General features: G+C 42.0%; 1 protein-coding gene across 4 annotated transcripts in view; it reads right to left on the bottom strand.

Moving 5' to 3' along the window:
• LOC106595389 (unconventional myosin-XVI) overlaps positions 1-19,338 on the bottom strand; it is a 242,290-nt gene that overhangs the window by 50,762 nt on the left and 172,190 nt on the right. For all 4 annotated transcript variants that reach the window (XM_045707327.1, XM_045707325.1, XM_045707326.1 and 1 more), the window contains one exon: positions 88-190. In XM_045707327.1, the coding sequence (XP_045563283.1) occupies positions 88-190 (103 nt within the window). The remainder of the gene's footprint in view (positions 1-87; positions 191-19,338) is intronic.

Here is a 19,338-nt window from a genome sequence, read left to right as displayed (position 1 = left end):
AGACAGACAGACAGACAGACAGACAGACAGACAGACAGACAGACAGACAGACAGACAGAATAGGGAAGCAGAGACAGCACCACACACCTGCCATCCTTGGAGTTTGCACTGCTGCAGAACAAAGCGACATTTCTCCTCTGATGAAAGCTTCTTCTTGTCAGCTAGAGTGGTGTCCACTAGGTCTCTGTACCTAAGACATAGACAGGACAGAAACCATCAGCACACAGCAAGTACACATCTTATACATTGGATCAATACATCAATTACAACAAATAATTTTCACATTTTATTGGTCACATACACATGATTAGCAGATGTTATTGCGAGTATAGTGAAATGCTTATGCTTCTAGATCCGACAGTGCAGCAGTATCTAACAGGTAATATCTAACAATTCCACAACAAAACCTAATATCTAACAAATTCCACAACAAAACCTAATATCTAACAATTCCACAACAAAACCTAATACACACAATCTAGTAAAGGAATGAGAATATATAAGTATAAAATATATGGATGAGCAGTGACAGAGCGGCGAAGATGCAATAGATAGTAAAGAATAGGTAGTGAAGGATACAGTATACAGCGTATACATATGAGATGAGTAATGCAAGATATGTAAACATTCTTAAAGTGGCATTATTAACCCTCCCGTTGTCCTGGGGTCAGAGTGACCCAGGCCCTGGGTTTCGAGGGGTCCCCGCTGCCCCGTGGTCAAAGTGACCCAGCCAGCACTAGCAAGGTGTATGTTTTAAAGTGAATAGTGTTCCATTTATTAAATTGGCCAATGATATCAAGTCTGTAGGTAAGCAGCCACCTCCCTGTGCTGGTGGCTGTTTAACAGTCAAATGGCCATGAGATAGAAGCTGTTTTTCAGTCTCTCTGTCCCAGCTTTGATGTACCTGTGCTGACCTCGCCTTCAGGATGGTAGAGGGGTGAACAGGCAGTGGCTCGGGTGGTTATTGTCCTTGAGGATCTTTTTGGCCTTCCTGTGACATCGGGTGTTGTAGGTGTCCTGGAGGGCAGGTAGTTTGCCCCCAGTGATGTGTTGTGCAGACCACCCTTTGGAGAACCCTGCGGTTGTGGGCGGTGCAGTTTCCGTACCAGGCGGTGATACAGCCTGACAGGATGCTCTCAATTGTGCACCTGTAAAAGTTAGTGAGGGTTTTCGGTAACAAGCCACATTTTTTCATTCTCCTGAGGTTGAAGAGGTGCTGTTGCGCCTTGTTCACCACACTGTCTGTGTGTGTGGACCATTTCAGTTTGTCGGTGATATGAACACAAAGGAACGTAAAACGTTGTACCTTCTCCACTACTGTCCCATCTGTGGATACGGGGGTGCTCCGTCTGCTGTTTCCTGAAGTCCACGATCATCTCTTTTGTTTTTTGCTGACATTGAGTGTGAGGTTATTTTCCTGACACCACACTCCGAGGGATCTCACCTCCTCCCTGTAGGCCGTCTCGTCGTTGTTGGTAATCAAGCCTACCACTGTAGTGTCGTCTGCAAACTTGATGGTTGAGTTGGAGGCGTGCATGGCCACGCAGTCGTGGGTGAACAAGGAGTACAGGAGGGGGCTGAGAACGCACCCTTGTGGGGCCCCAGTGTTGAGGATCAGCGGAACGGAGATGTTTCCTACCTTCACCACCTGGAGGCCACCCGTCAGGAAGTCCAGGACCCAGTGTTGAGGATCAGCGGAACGGAGATGTTTCCTACCTTCACCACCTGGAGGCCACCCGTCAGGAAGTCCAGGACCCAGTGGCACAGGGTGGGGTTGAGTCCCAGGGTCTCGAGCTTGATAACGAGTTTGAAGGGTACTATGGTGTTAAATGCTGAGCTGTAGTCGATGAATAGCATTCTTACATAGGTATTCCTCTTGTCCAGATGGGATTGGGTAGTGTGATGGCGATTGCGTCATATGCGGACCTATTGGGTCGGTAAGCAAATTGAAGTGGGTCTAGGGTGACAGGTGCCAGGAGGTGATATGATCCTTGACTAGTCTCTCAAAGCACTTCATGATGACAGAAGTGAGTGCTACAGGGCGAAAGTCATTCAGTTCAGTTACCTTAGCGTTCTTGGGAACAGGAACAACGGTGGCCATCTTGAAGCAAGTGGGGACAGCAGACTGGGATAGGGATTGATTGAATATGTCCGTAAACACAACAGCTGGCTGGTCTGCGCATGCTTAGAGGACGCGGCTGGGGATGCTGTCTGGGCCGGCAGCCGTTTAAATGTTTTACTCACGTTGGCCACGGAGAAGGAGAGCCCACAGTCTTTGGTAGCGGGCCGCGTCGGTGGCACTGTAATGTCCTCAAAGCGCACAAAAAAGTTGTTTAATTTGTCAGGAGGGGAAGGACTTCAGTGTGACACCGCCTAATGGCATCGCTTAATGGTAAGGCTCGGATTGGGGCTGGTTATGGCTCAGTCTGATCCTAGACTTGTGTCTCAGGCAGGTTATGAAGACTAGAACCACATACAGAAAATCTTTTCAGTTCTGGTGGGGCCTCTTGGATGACCCGCCCATTCAGAAACTAGAGGGGTCATAGGTTAATGGGGGTCAAAAGGCGGGCCAGCTCCGTAGCATCTGTTCCTATTGGTGTTGCCAGGGGCAACCACTGCGTGAGAGGTCAGTTGGAAGAGGGGGAGGTATTGTTTTGGTTGAAGAGGAGAGGGACAGAGTGGGTCAGCTCTATATTGTGTTGTTAGAGACAGTCTTTGATCTTTTGTGTTTGGGTGGAGAGAACACTGGTAAGGGATGTCTGGACAACTTTAACAACATGAATAACATACAGTATATTAACACAGCTTGATTAATGTGGGAGATTTTAAGGGAATAACTTGCGGGTTGAGTAATTTGTTGGGCCTTATGTCATTGGAAAAGCCAATTAAAAGGGTTGACATTCCCATTCTTCAGTTGACCAAAAGATGTGCGGTGATCATTCTAGCAATAAACAAGCTGTTATGCGTTCTTCAGAGTCAGATAGTTACCCATATACACTGCTCTCTAAAGATAGGATGTAGTAAAGGTAGGCTCAGCTCGTCCCAGATCTGTGGTTAAGGTTGACTTCTACGCGGAGTACATTATCCAGGTGGGTGCTATACACTAGTGCATGCCCTAAGGTTTAATGACACGCTCATAGTAGCCTTTATCCAATTACAGTTCTCTGTCTGACTTCTCTGTGTGATCTGAACTTCCTCTGTTTCGTCGCCAGCTGATGTGTGACCCAGAGTGCAGACAGACAGGCTGTCCCTGTGTGATGATGTCACAGAGTGTCCCTGTTAAATGAGGCAAACCTAATGAGCAGATGGTCGGAGACATAAACCACTTGTATTGTCAAAGTGTGTGTGTGAACTGTGTGTGTCTGTGTTAGTGGCGTAAGGCGGTTTAGAGTAGTCTGGAGAAGTCCTGTCCAGAAAAACCTGTACTGTGTTTTTGTGTATGTGTGCATGTGCGTGTGTGTTTGTGTTGGTGTGCATATTTCAGTGTGTGCAAAATATGTTTGAATTAGAGGAGTGGGTTCTCTCTGAACTCTCCCTAACAATCTCTATGTAAGCTAATGTCCAGGCCTACATACAGCACTACAGTGTCCCCCAGGACTCATAAAACACAAAGGACCTCTGTAAACCCACAACCTCACCTGTACGGCTATGAACACTATCAATGGCCCCCAATTTTACAAGACTGAGGAGGGCCGTGTTGTATGGAGTCAGCTAGGTTGAAATAGCGCCTCTGATATGAGTTTAAATAAGGGGCAAAGGGGTCTGGGGGGGCCCTACTTGACCAGGGGCCCATCAGTTGCCCCCAAACACTGAGTGTCATAAATTAAATAAAAGCAGGATGGTGATGTCTGGACTCTAACCCTCTCTAACCCTCTCTAACCCACTCTAACCCTCTCTAACCCTCTCTAACCCTCTCTAACCCTCTCTAACCCTCTCTAACCCTCTCTAACCCTCTCTAACCCACTCTAACCCTCTCTAACCCACTCTAACCCTCTCTAACCCTCTCTAACCCTCTCTAACCCACTCTAACCCTCTCTAACCCTCTCTAACCCACTCTAACCCTCTCTAACCCTCTCTAACCCTCTCTAACCCTCTCTAACCCTCTCTAACCCACTCTAACCCTCTTTAACCCTCTCTAACCCACTCTAACCCTCTCTAACCCACTCTAACCCTCTTTAACCCTCTCTAACCCACTCTAACCCTCTCTAACCCACTCTAACCCTCTTTAACCCTCTCTAACCCACTCTAACCCTCTCTAACCCACTCTAACCCTCTCTAACCCACTCTAACCCACTCTAACCCTCTCTAACCCACTCTAACCGTCTCTAACCCACTCTAACCCACTCTAACCCTCTTTAACCCTCTCTAACCCACTCTAACCCTCTCTAACCCACTCTAACCCACTCTAACCCTCTCTAACCCTCTCTAACCCTCTCTAACCCACTCTAACCCTCTCTAACCCACTCTAACCCACTCTAACCCTCTCTAACCCTCTCTAACCCTCTCTAACCCACTCTAACCCTCTCTAACCCTCTCTAACCCACTCTAACCCTCTCTAACCCACTCTAACCCTCTCTAACCCACTCTAACCCACTCTAACCCTCTCTAACCCACTCTAACCGTCTCTAACCCACTCTAACCCACTCTAACCCTCTCTAACCCACTCTAACCCTCTTTAACCCTCTCTAACCCACTCTAACCCTCTCTAACCCACTCTAACCCACTCGAACCCTCTCTAACCCTCTCTAACCCACTCTAACCCACTCTAACCCTCTCTAACCCACTCTAACCCACTCTAACCCTCTCTAACCCACTCTAACCCACTCTAACCCACTCTAACCCTCTCTAACCAACTCTAACCCTCTCTAACCCTCTCTAACCCACTCTAACCCACTCGAACCCTCTCTAAAGCCCTAATGGCTGGTCACATTCATAACATGACACTTCACATGATATCAGTGTAGCTTACAGGCTTTGCTAACTAGCCAAGGGTTCTTCATCCACAGTGAGTTCCGTTGGAATTTAATGGTATTGGTCACTGATTACACAAAAGAGACTATTGCGCTATGTCCTGATTGTGGTTTCAACCAGAAACCTTAGAAAAAATAAGTATAGCTTGACTACAGTAAATCCAATAATAGCAACTTTACTTCCACAATCCAATAACTGACCCCTGACCTGAAGAAGTGTTTGCTAGTAAAAAGAAAAAAAAGCTCAGAAAGACATCAGAAATCAATGAAAGGGGGCAGGTTTACAAGAGTGCAAAGTTCAAGTGGTATTATCTGACCTTACACAGTGCTGTAATATAAACCTGTCCACAAAACACATACTGTATCAGAAATGACAAATAAAAGCAACAATAAAATAGATTAAACCATAAATCAATGCAGCTGAGCAGTCCATACTAATGCAATTGAGATATCTGAAGTCTGCAACCTCCCTCCCTCCCTGCCCCCCCCTACCTCCCTGTATCCATTCATTCATTCTAAACGTGTGTGTTGAGACCCGGGGGGAGAAGAGGGAGAGAGAGAGAGAGAGAGAGGGAGGGAGAGGGAGAGGGAGAGGGAGAGGGAGAGAGAGAGAGAGAGAGAGAAGAATGGCACAGGTCAGGGTGAATGGAGTATATATAGTCAGGGTGACTTGGAGTATAAACACACGTGCGCAAAGAAAAAGACACAAAAAACATACACACAAACATACAAAATGTACACATACAGTGCCTTCGGAAAGTATTCATAACCTTTGACTTGTTCCACATTTTGTTATTTTACAGCCTTATTCTTGAATAGATTACATTTTTTTTTACCTTAGCTATCTACACAAAATACCCTATAATGACGAAGTGAAAACAGGGTTACATTTTTTTTGTTGCAAATGTATCCAAAAACAAAAAACAGAAATACCTTATTTACATAAGTATTCAGACCCTTTGCTATGAGACTTGAAATTGAGCTCAGAAGCATCCTGTTTCCATTGATCATCTTTGAGATGTTTCTGCAACTTGATTGGAGTTCACCTGTGGTAAATTTAATTGATTGGACATGATTTGGAAAGTCACACACCTGTCTATATAAGGTCCCACAGTCGACAGTGCATGTCAGAGCAAAACCAAAGCCATGAGGTCGAAGGAATTGTCCGTAGAGATCGAGACAGGATTGTGTTGAGGCACAGATCTGGGGAAGGGTACCAAAACATTTCTGCAGCATTGAAGGTCCCCAAGAACACAGTGACCTCCATTATTCTTAAATGGAACAAGTTTGGAACCACCAAGGCTCTTACTAGAGCTGGCCACCGAGCAAACTGAGCAATCGGGGGAGAAAGGCCTTCGTCATGGAGATGATCAAGAACCTGACAGTCACTTTGACAGAGCTCTAGAGTTCCTCTGTGGAGATGGGAGAACCTTCCAGAAGGACAACCATCTCTGCAGCACTCCTCCAATCAGGCCTTTATGGTAGAGTGGCCAGGCAGAAGCCACTCATCAATTAAAAGCACACGACAGCCCACTTAGAGTTTGCCAAAAGACACCTAAAGACTCTCAGAACATGAGAAACAAGATTCTCTGGTCTGATGAAACCAAGATGGAACTCTCTGGCCTGAATGCCAAGCGTTACATCTGGAGGAAACCTGGCACCATCCCTACAGTGAGGCATGGTGGTGGCAGCATCATGCTTTGGGGATGTTTTTCAACGGCAGGGACTGGGAGACTTGTCATGATCAAGGGAATGATGACCGAAGCAAAGTACAGAGAGATCCTTGATGAAAATCTGCTCCAGAGTGCTCAGAACCTCAGACTGGGGTGAAGGTTTACCTTCCAACAGGATAACAACCATAAGCACACAGCCAAGACAATGCAGGAGTGGCTTCGGGACAAGTCTCTGAATGTCCTTGAGTGGCCAGAGACCTGAAAAAACTGTGCAGCAACACTCCCCATCCAACCTGACAGAGCTTGAGAGGATTTGCAGAGAGGAATGTGAGAAACTCCCCAAATACAGGTGTGCCAAGCTTGTAGCTTCATACCGAAGAAGACTCAAGGCAGTAATCACTGCCAAAGGTGCTACATCAAAGTACTGAGTAAATGGTCTGAATACTTGTATAAATGTAAATGTTATATTTCAGTTTTATTTTTAATGCATTTGCAAAAATGTCTAAAAACCAGTTTTTTCTTTGTCATTATGGGTGTTGTGTGTAGATTGAAAAAAACGATTTAATACATTTTAGAATAAGGCTATAACGTAACAAAATGTGGAAAAGTCAAGGGATCTTGAATACTTTCTGAATGAACTGTGCATGGACTGACATCCTTACATCCATCTGCAACTATACAGACACAAAACTTGTTCAAAAAGCAAAGCTCAACAGGAATGGAGGAGCCTCATAATGACGTCTTAAAGTCTCCTAAATTACGGCAGACTCTATTCTGACGTTTCCAAATGTGTTTTGAAAATGGTATCATCCCTTCAACTGGGTACAAAGCTATCATTAAACCAATCCCAAAGTCATCAAAGAATGATTCAGGGGTCCCATTAAATTACAAACACATCAGCCTTATTAGCACAGTCTGCATGTTATACTCTGGGATGCTAAACAACAGGTTGACTCAGTATTTAGAAACGTCAGAATTACTTGTACATGAGCAGAATGGGTTTCGTAAAACATGGCTTGTATAGATTTACACTGCATTCAGAAAGTATTCACACCCCTTGACTTTTTCCACATTTTGTTTTGTTACAGCCTGAATTTAAAATAGATTCAATTGAAAAAAAATTGTCACTGGCCTACACACAACATTCCATAATGTCAAAGTGAAAGCATATTTTTTGAGATTTTTCAAATGAATTGACATTTTGGATATATAACGACGGAATTAATTGAACAAAAGGACCATTTGTGATGTTTATGGTACATATTGGAGTGCCAACAGAGGAAGCTCGTCAAAGGTAAGGCATGAATTATATCGTTATTTCTGAGTTTTCAGTCGCGCCTGGCTTGATGAAATATGTTTGTCTGTGTTTGTTTGATGGGGTGCTGTCCTCAGATAATAGTATGGTTTGCTTTCGCCGTAAAGTATTTTTGAAATCTGACACGGTGGCTAGATTAACCTGTTAGGGCTAGGGGGCAGTATTTACACGGCCGGATAAAAAACGTACCCGATTTAATCTGGTTATTACTACTGCCCAGAAACTAGAATATGCATATAATTATTGGCTTTGGATAGAAAACACCCTAAAGTTTCTAAAACTGTTTGAATGGTGTCTGTGAGTATAACAGAACTCACATGGCAGGCAAAAGCCTGAGAAGATTCTGTACAGGAAGTACCCTCTCTGACCATTCCTTGGGCTTCTTGGCTCTGTTTATTGAAAATGTAGGATCTTTGCTGTAACGTGACACTTCCTACGGCTCCCATAGGCTCTCAGAACCCGGGAAAAAGCTGAATGATGTAATTCCAGCCGCTGGCTGAAAAACTTTAGCGCCTTTGGTTAAGTGGTCTATCAGAGTACAATGAGCTGAGGCGCGTGCACGGGGCGACACCATGTTTTTATTTTCTCTCTCTTTGTAGTAAAACACAGATTCCCGGTCGGAATATTATCGCATTTTTACGAGAAAAATGGCATAAAAATTGATTTTAAACAGCGGTTGACATGCTTCGAAGTACGGTAATGGAATATTTAGAATTTTTTTGTCACGAAACGCGTCGGGCGCATAACCCTTATTTACCCTTTCGGATAGTGTCTTGAACGCACAAACAAAACGCCGCTATTTGGATATAACTATGGATTATTTGGGACCAAACCAACATTTGTTATTGAAGTATAAGTCCTGGGAGTGCATTCTGACGAAGAACAGCAAAGGTAATAACATTTTTCTTATAGTAAATCTGACTTTGGTGAGGGCTAAACTTGGTGGGTGTGTAAATAGCTAGCCCTGTGATGCCGGGCTATCTACTTAGAATATTGCAAAATGTGCTTTCACCGAAAACCTATTTTAAAATCGGACATAGCGAGTGCATAGAGGAGTTCTGTATCTATAATTCTTAAAATAATTGTTATGTTTTTTATGAACGTTTATCGTGAGTAATTTAGTAAATTCACCGGAAGTTTGCGGGGGTATGCTAGTTCTGAACGTCACATGCTAATGTAAAAAGCTGGTTTTTGATATAAATATGAACTTGATTGAACAAAACATGCATGTATTGTATAACATAATGTCCTAAGATTGTCATCTGATGAAGATCATCAAAGGTTAGTGCTGCATTTAGCTGTGATTTGGGTTTATGTGACATTCTATGCTAGCTTGAAAAATGGGTGTCTGATTATTTCTGGCTGGGTACTCTGCTGACGTAATCTAATGTTTTGCTTTCGTTGTAAAGCCTTTTTGAAATCGGACAGTGTGGTTAGATTAACGAGAGTCTTGTCTTTAAAATGCTGTAAAATAGTCATATGTTTGAGAAATTGAAGTAATAGCATTTCTAAGGTATTTGAATAACGCGCCACGGGATTCCACTGGCTGTTACGCAGGTGGGACGAAATCGTCCCACTGGCCCTAGAGAAGTTAACAAGAAGTTCAGCTTTAATTTGGTGTATTGCACTTGTGAATGTATGAAAGTTAAATATTTTTAATAATTTTGGCACTCTGCCATTTCACCGGATTTTGTCAAACCGATCCCGTTAACGGGATTTGAGCCATAAATGAAGGATTAGCCCCTTTTTAAAAATGTTTTGCCTAAAATGACATACCCAAATCTAACTGCCTGTAGCTCAGGCCCTGAAGCAAGGATATGCATATTCTTGGTACCATTTGAAAGGAAACACTTTGAAGTTTATGGAAATGTGAAAGGAATGTAGTAGAATATAACACAATAGATCTGGTAAAAGATAATACCAAGAAAAAAACAACCTTTCTTTTGTATTTTTTTGTGTACCACCATTGAAATGCAAGAGAAAGGCCATAATGTATTATTCCAGCCCAGGTGCTAATGACATTTTGACCACTAGATGGCATCAGTGTATGTCTAAAGTTTTAGACTGATCCAATGAAGCCTTTCATTTATGTTCAAAATGTTGTATCAAGACTGCCCAAATGTGCCTAATTTGTTTATTAATAACTTTTCATGTTCAAAATTGTGCACTCTCCTCAAACAATAGCATGGTATTCTTTCACTGTAATAGCTACTGTAAACTGGACAGTGCAGGTTAGAATAACAAGAATTTAAGATTTCTGCCAATATCAGATATGTCTATGTCCTGGTAAATTTGGTTGTTACTTACTACCTCATGCTAATCGCATTAGCCTACATAAGCTCAACCGTCCCGCAGGGGACCCACCGATCCAAAAGAAGATTTATTAACATGATTTTTTAATGATTACCTCATCTCTGAACCCCACACATATAATTAAATGTAAGGTTCCTCAGTAGAGCAGTGAATTTCAAACACAGATTCAACCACAAAGACCAGGGAGGTTTTCCAATGGCTTGAAAATAAAGAGAAAGGGGAAGGGAAGGGCACCTTTTGGTAGATGCGTAAAAAAGCAAACATTCAATATCCCTTTGAGCATGGTGAAGTTATTAATTACACTTTGGATGGTGTATCAATACACCCAGTCACTACAAAGATACAGGCGTCCTTCTTAACTCGGTTGCCGGAAAAGGAAGAAAGATACTCAGGGATTTTACCATGAGGCCAATGGGGACTTTAAAACAGTTACATGGCTGTGATAGGAGAAAACTGTGGATGGATCAACAACATTGTAGTTACTCCACAAAACTAACCTAACTGACAGAGTGAAAAGGAAGCCTACGCAGAATAAAAATATTCCAAAACATGTATCCTGTTTGCAAAAAGGCACTAAAGTAATACTGCAAGAAATGTGGCAAAGTAAGTTAACTTTTTGTCCTGATTACAAAGTGTTCTGTTTGGGGCAAATCCAATACAACACATTATTGAGTACCGTGCTCCCTTTTTTCAAGCATAGTGGTGGCTGCATCATGTTATGGGTATGCTTGTAATCGTTAAGGAGTTTTTCAGGAAAAAAATGGAATGGAATGGAGCTAAGCACAGGCAAAATCCTAGAGGAAAACCGGGTTCAGTCTGCTTTCCACCAGACACTGGGAGATTAATTCACCTTTTAGCAGGACAACAACCTAAATCAAAAGGCCAAATCTACACTGGAGTTGCTTACAAAGAAGACAGTGAATGTTCCTGAGTGTCCGAGTTACAGTTTTGACTTAAATCTGCATGAAAATCTATGGCAAGACTTGAAAATGGTTGTCTAGCAACGATCAACTGTCACGCCTGCTCCCGCTGTCCCGCTCAGGTGCTTGACGTAGCCGGTCTACTAACCACTGGTCCTGGCAACCCACATTACGCGTTCCTGTACACCATCATTATGCACACCTGCATCCCATCGTTATGCACACCTGAACTTCATCATTACCATGGTTACTTCCCCTTTATTTAGCCCTCAGTAGCCTTAGTCTTCAGGCAGTATTGGTTTTTTTCCCGTTCAGTACGCTTCTCCTGTTTTGAATATTCTTCATGTTTCTTATTATTAAACTCACCTTCTGCACCTGCTTCCTGACTCCTAGTGTATATGTTACATCAACAACCAATTTGACAGAGCTTGAATACATTTGAAAAGAATATGGGAAAATATTGTACAATCCAGGATGTGGATAGCTACCCAGAAAGACTCACAGCTGTAATCGCTGCCAAAGGTGATTCTAGCATGTATTGACTCAGGTGTGTGAATACTTACGTAAATGAGATATTTCTGAATTTAATTTTCAATACATTTTCAAAAATGTCATAAAACATGTTTTCACTTTGTCATTATGAAGTATTGTGTGTAGATGGGTTAGAAAAAGAATCAATTTAATCAATTTTTTATTCAGTCTGTAACACAACAAAATGTCTCAATGGGTATAAACACTTTCTGAAGGCACTGTAAACTGTATCCACTGTGATTACAGCCAGACTACAAGAATGTAAACCTACATATGTTTTGTTGATTTCCAAAAGGCCTTTGCTTGGGTAAATAGAGATCTTCTTGCTTTTAAACGTATAAATGCTGGGGTGGATGCAATTAAATCTCGATGTAGAGGTCCCGTCTCCTGTATACAGGTAAATGAGTTGAAGACTGGATGGTTTCTGTTTGGAGTCAAACAAGGAAATGTGTTTTCCCCAACTTTGTTTGCCCTTTTGGTGAATGACTTGGCCCAGCAAATCAAGCATGCTAATCTAGGAGTTAAAGTAGATGACACGACTTTGGGGATACAATTGTACGCAGATGATATTGTCATCCTTGCAGAGTGAGTTTGATCGGCAAGGTATGTTGAACACTGTCAATCTCTGGTGTACAAAATGGAGATGAATGATTAACCAAGATAAACCCAGGTAAAACCCAGATTAAGGGTAAACTAAGAAGTATTCATACCTCGCCTACGGAGAGTGTGATCACACAGGTTTTTTATTTGATTTTGTAATTAAGGAACAATGCCCCTAAACTACACTTGCTCATATACGAACACCTTCCTAATATTGAGTTGCACCCTCTCAGAACAGCCTCAATGTGTCAGGGCATGGATTCTACAAGGTGTCGAAAGCGTTCCACAGGGATGCAGGCCCATGTTGACTCCAATACTTCCCACAGTTGTGTCAAGTTGGCTGGATGTCCATTGGGTGGTTGACCATTCTTGATACACACAGGAAACTGTTGAGCATGAAAAACCCAGCAGTGTTGCAGTTTTTGACTCAAACCGGTGCGCCTGGCACATACTACCATAGTAGTTCAAAGGCATTTAAATGTTTTGTCTTGCCCATTCACCCTGTGAATGGCACACATACACAATCCATGTCACAATTGTCTCAAGGCTTAACAATCCTTCTTTAACCTGTCTCCTCCCCTTGATCTACACTGATTGAAGTGGATTTTCAAGTGACATCAATAAGGGATCATAGCTTTCACCTGGATTCACTTGGTCAGTCTATGTCATGGAAAGATCAGGTTTTAATCATGTTTTGTACGCTCCGTGTATATACCTTAGATTACTTTTTGATGAATGTATGACCTTTGAGGAGGGTATAAAGACCTATAACAGAGTCTGCTGGTAGAGCATTGGGGTCAACTTAAAATCTGTCAAGACCTTGGCTATCGTAAATATTCATCGCTCTATAATTCATGTGTCTGTCCTATTCTGAACTCCTGAAATCTGGGGTTTGAAAGAATCCAAAACAGCAAACTCTTTCAGAATAGAGCCATACAATGTTTTCTGGGAGTGCAGAAGTTTTCCCCAAGCCTAGCTATTGAAGGAGACATGGGTTGGGAGACCTGTGAAGTAAAACAGAGGGGTGAAATGATTAGGTTATGGAACCGCCTTATCAATATGCCAGAATAACAAAAAAGGTTTTCAACTTGGATAAAACACATAATTACAATTACTCAATGCCACATTTCAGGAAGCTGATCTACAACACATATTTAGAAACAAGTTACGATGCAATGTCAAGATGATCAAACATATTGTAAGTTAACCTTTAACCACAAAGAAAAATGGTTGAATGATATATCGCTTAAACGACAGGTATATAAGGGGCAGCAGGTAGCCTAGTGGTTAAAAGCATTGGGCCATTAACTGAAAGAGCGCTGGTTCAAATCCCAGAACTGACTAGGTGAAAAAATTATTGATAATCATGAATAGATTGTGAATAACGATGAGTTGTTAGGCATACAGGGGCACAACAATCACACCTCCCTTGTTATTGGTAATGATGAGGTTAGCATGTTTTCTGGTAGACTTTGAACAGCATCTCACTCATCATGATTCATTCATGAATTTTCTTAATCATGGCATTATCAGGATTAATTTAGAAGTGTTCAGAAACATCTTATCAACTTACTTATAAAGAAAATTACTCCAGTCATGTTTCACCATTCAATTCCTATTGGGCAAAACATATTAAAAAACACAACCAAACCAAACGGAATGCATCCAACGAGATTGTAGAGTCACAAGCTTGATCTAGACATTGCATGCTAGGAATATGGGACCAAATACTAAACATTTGACTATTTTAATACAGTTTAAGTGAATTTGTGCAAATACTTATAATAAATTCTTCAAATGGGGGGACTAGATACATAAAGTACTTTAATTTCTAAACGTCAAAACAGATATGTATGAAAATACCCTCAAATAAAAGGTGACATTCTGTCCTGTCACCTCATATGAAATATTTGACCTCAAATCCAAAATGTTTGAGTATAGAGACAAATGTGTTTAGTTCAGTGTGGAGAATGTTAATTGAGTATGGCAGAGTATGGCAGTCGCTATACCCTAGCTCAACACCAACACTTTAAAATAAGCTACTCATATCATTCCAATCCCGACTAATAGGCAAATACAGTTAAACGGGATTAGGGGCTGACTTTAGGACCATGCGGACGGCTCAGAGCTGACAGGCAGGCTATTTGCCCAGCTGGCTGAGAGCACTGAGGTATGGCGCCCATCGACGTAGCTACACTGAACAGCACAACATTTCTCTCAAAACAGTGCAACGATGGAAGATGGCTGTAGTAGATGGTCCATGGCTAGGTAACTGCTGTTTGACTTGACATGAAACTAAACTTGTGTTTTTATCCCGGTGCTGAGTTAGTGCATACAGTAGCAGCTAATTGCTGTGTGGCATGTGTTTGTAAAATGTTAAGTCCCCTATCGACTGAGGTGAAGGACTCATTCAAGGTGATAATGGCTGGAGTCAATTTTGCTTGTTTTTGCTGTTCCAAAAATAGCATTTTAGAGTTTGTTGTGTAGAAATGTAGTAAATGAGCTTCTGTTGTATACAAATTCCTTGGAGGGAATACCCGAGGTTTAGCTGAAACTACACCCCTCATATGGAGGGGAGTGTATTCAGAAAGTATTTATACCCCTTGACTTATTCCACATGTTGTTGTGTTACAGCCTGAATTCAAAATGGATTAAATATATTTTTTCCTCACCCATCTACACACAATACCCCATAATGACATAGATTATTTTTTAAATGTTTGCAAATTTATTGAAAACAAAATACAGAAATACCTCATTTATATAAGTATTTACACCCTTGAGTCAATACTATGTAGAAGCACACCTTTGGCAGTGATTACAGCTGTGAGTCTTTCTGGGCAAGTCTTTCTACACATGGATTGTGCAACATTTGCCCATTACTCTTTTCAAAATTCTTAGAGCTCTGTCAAATTGGTTGTTGATCTGTCACGCCCTGACCTGAGAGAGACGGTTTATTTCTCTATTTTGTTAGGTCAGGGTGTGGGGTGGGCATTCTATGTTTTATATTTCTATGTTTTGGCCAGGTATCGTTTCCAATCAGAGGCAGCTGCCTATCGTTGTCTCTGATTGGGAACCATACTTATGCAGCCCTTTTTCCCTCCTTGAGTTGTGGGATCTTATTTTTGTACTGCTCGGTAAAGCCTGCAAGACGTGATGTTTATTATTTTGTTTAAGTGTTCTGAGTAAAAATAAATATCAAGATGAACACTTACCACGCTGCACCTTGGTCTACTCCTTTGGACAACCGTTACATGATCATTACTAGACAACTATTTTCAGGTCTTACCACAGATTTTCAAGTAGATTTAAGTCAAAACTGTAACTCGGCCACTCAGGAACATTCACTGTCTTCTTGGTAAGCGACTCCAGTGAAGATTTGGCCTTTTGTTTTAGATTATTGTCCTGCTGAAAGGCGAATTAATCTCCCAGTGCCTGGTGGAAAGCAGAATGAACCCGGTTTTCCTCTAGGAATTTGCCTGTGCTTAGTTCCATCCATTTATTTTTTATCTTGAAAAACTCCTTAATGATTACAAGCATACCCATAACATGATGCAGCCACCACTATGCTTGAAAATATGGAGAGTGGTACTCAGTAATGTGTTGTATTGTATTTGACCCAAACATAACACATTGTATTCAGGACAAAAAGTTAATGGCAATGTCACATTTTAAGCAGTATCATTTTAGTGCCTTGTTGCAAACTGGATGCATGTTTTGGAATATTTTTATTCTCTGTCAATTAGGTTAGTATTGTGGAATAGCTACATTGTTGTTGATCCATCCTCAGTTTTCTCCTTTAACAGCCATTAAACTTGGTAACTGTTTTAAAGTCCCCATTGGCCTCATGGTGAAATCCCTGAAAGGTTTTCTTCCTCTCCGGTGCCTGATTTAGGACGGACGCCTGTATCTTTGAAGTGACTGGGTGTATTGATACACAATTCAAAGTGTAATTAATAACTTCACCATGCTCAAAGGTATATTCAATGTCTACTTTTTTTTCTACCAATTGGTGCCCTTCTTCGCAAGGCATTGGAAAACCTCCCTGGTCTTTGTGGTTGAATCTGTGTTTGACTGTTTTCTTAACTGAGGGACGTTACAGTTAATTATATGTTTGGGGTACATGTTAAACACTATTATTGCACACAGAGTGAGTTCATGCAACTTATTATGCGACCTGAATGACCTGAATGAATCGTAAATTATGATGAGTCACAAAGTTACAGACGCACAAATATAGTACCCACCTAAAAATGCTAACCTTGTAATGGTGAGAGGTTAGCATGACTTAGGAGAATGATATAAAATGCGAACCTCCCTGTTATTGTAATGGTGAGAGGTTAGCATGACTTGGGGGAATGATATAAAATGCTAATCTCCCCTGTTATTATAATGGTGAGAGGTTAGCATGACTTGGGGGAATGATATAAAATGCTAATCTCCCCTGTTATTATAATGGTGAGAGGTTAGCATGACTTGGGGGAATGATATAAAATGCTAACCTCCCCTGTTATTATAATGGTGAGAGGTTAGCATGACTTGGGGGAATGATATAAAATGCTAATCTCCCCTGTTATTATAATGGTGAGAGGTTAGCATGACTTAGGGGAATGATATAAAATGCTAACCTCCTCTGTTATTGTAATGGTGAGAGGTTAGCATGTCTTGGGGTTATGACATTTGTGCGTTTGTAACTTTCTCACTCATCATTATTCAAGATTCATTCAGGACTGTCCATTACCATGGCAGCATCTACATTCATGTAGAAGTGTTTAGAAACATATTATATTCTTATTTACAATAAAAGTGACTCCAAAATAACACAATACATTGTTTACCAGTCATTTCTATGGTGCACAAACCTGAAACACAGACAGACAGAAAGACAGACAGACAGACAGACAGACAGACAGACAGACAGACAGACAGACAGACAGACAGACAGACAGACAGACAGACAGACAGACAGACAGACAGATGCAGATACAGATACAGACAGACAGAAGGACAGAAGGACAGAAGGACAGACAGACAGACAGACAGACAGACAGACAGACAGATACAGATACAGATACAGACAGAAATATAAACAGACAGAGATAGAAACAGACACAGAAACAGACAGACAGAAACAAACAGACACAGACAGACAGAAACAAACACACTCAGACAGACAGACACATAAACACAGAAACATAAACACAGAAACAGACAGACAAAAACAAACAGACTCAGACAGACAGAAACAGACAGAGAGAAACAGACAGACACAGAAACAGACAGACAGACAGACAGACAGACAGACAGACAGACAGACAGACAGACAGACAGACAGACAGACAGACAGACAGACAGACAGACAGACACAGATACAGACAGACACAGACACAGATACAGACAGACAGACAGACAGACAGACACAGATACAGACAGACAGACACAGATACAGACAGACAGACACAGATACAGACAGATACAGATACAGACAGACACAGATACAGACAGACACAGATACAGACAGATACAGATACAGACAGACACAGATACAGACAGACACAGATACAGACAGATACAGATACAGACAGACAGACACAGAAACAGACAGACACAGATACAGACAGACAAAGATACAGACAGACAAAGATACAGACAGATAGACACAGATACAGACAGATACAGACAGACAGACACAGACAGACACAGATACAGACGGACACAGAAACAGCAACAGACAGACACAGAAACAGACGGACACAGAAACAGCAACAGACAGACACAGAAACAGACGGACACAGAAACAGCAACAGACAGACACAGAAACAGACGGACACAGAAACAGCAACAGACAGACACAGAAACAGACGGACACAGAAACAGCAACAGACAGACACAGAAACAGACGGACACAGAAACAGCAACAGACAGACACAGAAACAGACGGACACAGAAACAGCAACAGACAGACACAGAAACAGACGGACACAGACACAGCAACAGACAGACACAGAAACAGACGGACACAGAAACAGACGGACACAGACACAGCAACAGACAGACACAGAAACAGACGGACACAGACAGAAACAGAAACAGAATGACGAATAACATATTGCACACAGGTTATTCTGAGCCAAACTCTACAAAGGTAATGCAAATTGGCCTCGCATTCAGACAAGCAGCCAAAGGCTAGTATATTACCATCACAATCAGTCTGACCAACTGCCAACGCACACACCAGACACCGACGCACAAACACACACACCCAAGCGCCAGACAACCCAACCTCACCAGGGGACTGGCACCCTTTGTGATGCTAACCTCACCGTCGACAATCTACCCCACCCACACACCCACACACACACACACACACACACACACACACACACACACACACACACACACACACACACACACACACACACACACACACACACACACACACACACACACACACACACACACAGTCCCATGAAAACAAGAAACACACCACTTTGTATCCCATGTCTCCCTACACCCACTGCCCTTCATACAGTCACACCCCTCTTTGCAGACACCAGCGCAACACAAAAGAACCACACACACACACCTACCAGGAATCATTCAATTACAACTCTGTCAACAACAGATTAGACTCTCCACTGGGCCTCCATCAAAAGAAATCTGGCGGAAGAGTAGAGACCGACTGTATCCAGATCTGTCTATTATCCACCAACCACAACCAATCACTGTCCCTCTTTCTCTGCATCCTGTCTTTATGTTGTCCCTCACCTCAGCGTGACTGGAGTGTTTACATCTGTTAACGTCAAGTCATTTATAACATTAATGACTTAACAATAAGACAGTTATAAGTAATATGGTATTTAGTTGATCTGGCAGTAATTATTAGCTCATCAGCATTCCACTGTTACTGCTTTAGGAGGAAAACCTGGTTTATCTTCAAAGACTAACATTCCACCATCACACACTAGGAGAACATGTGTGTGTGGCTGTAATGTCCAGTCTTATTACTTTAGACA

This window comes from Salmo salar, chromosome ssa25, assembly GCF_905237065.1.
Source record: "Salmo salar chromosome ssa25, Ssal_v3.1, whole genome shotgun sequence".
NCBI lineage: Eukaryota > Metazoa > Chordata > Actinopteri > Salmoniformes > Salmonidae > Salmo > Salmo salar.
The sequence above is the reverse complement of the archived record's forward strand: the minus strand, read 5'-3'. Positions and strand labels throughout refer to the sequence as shown.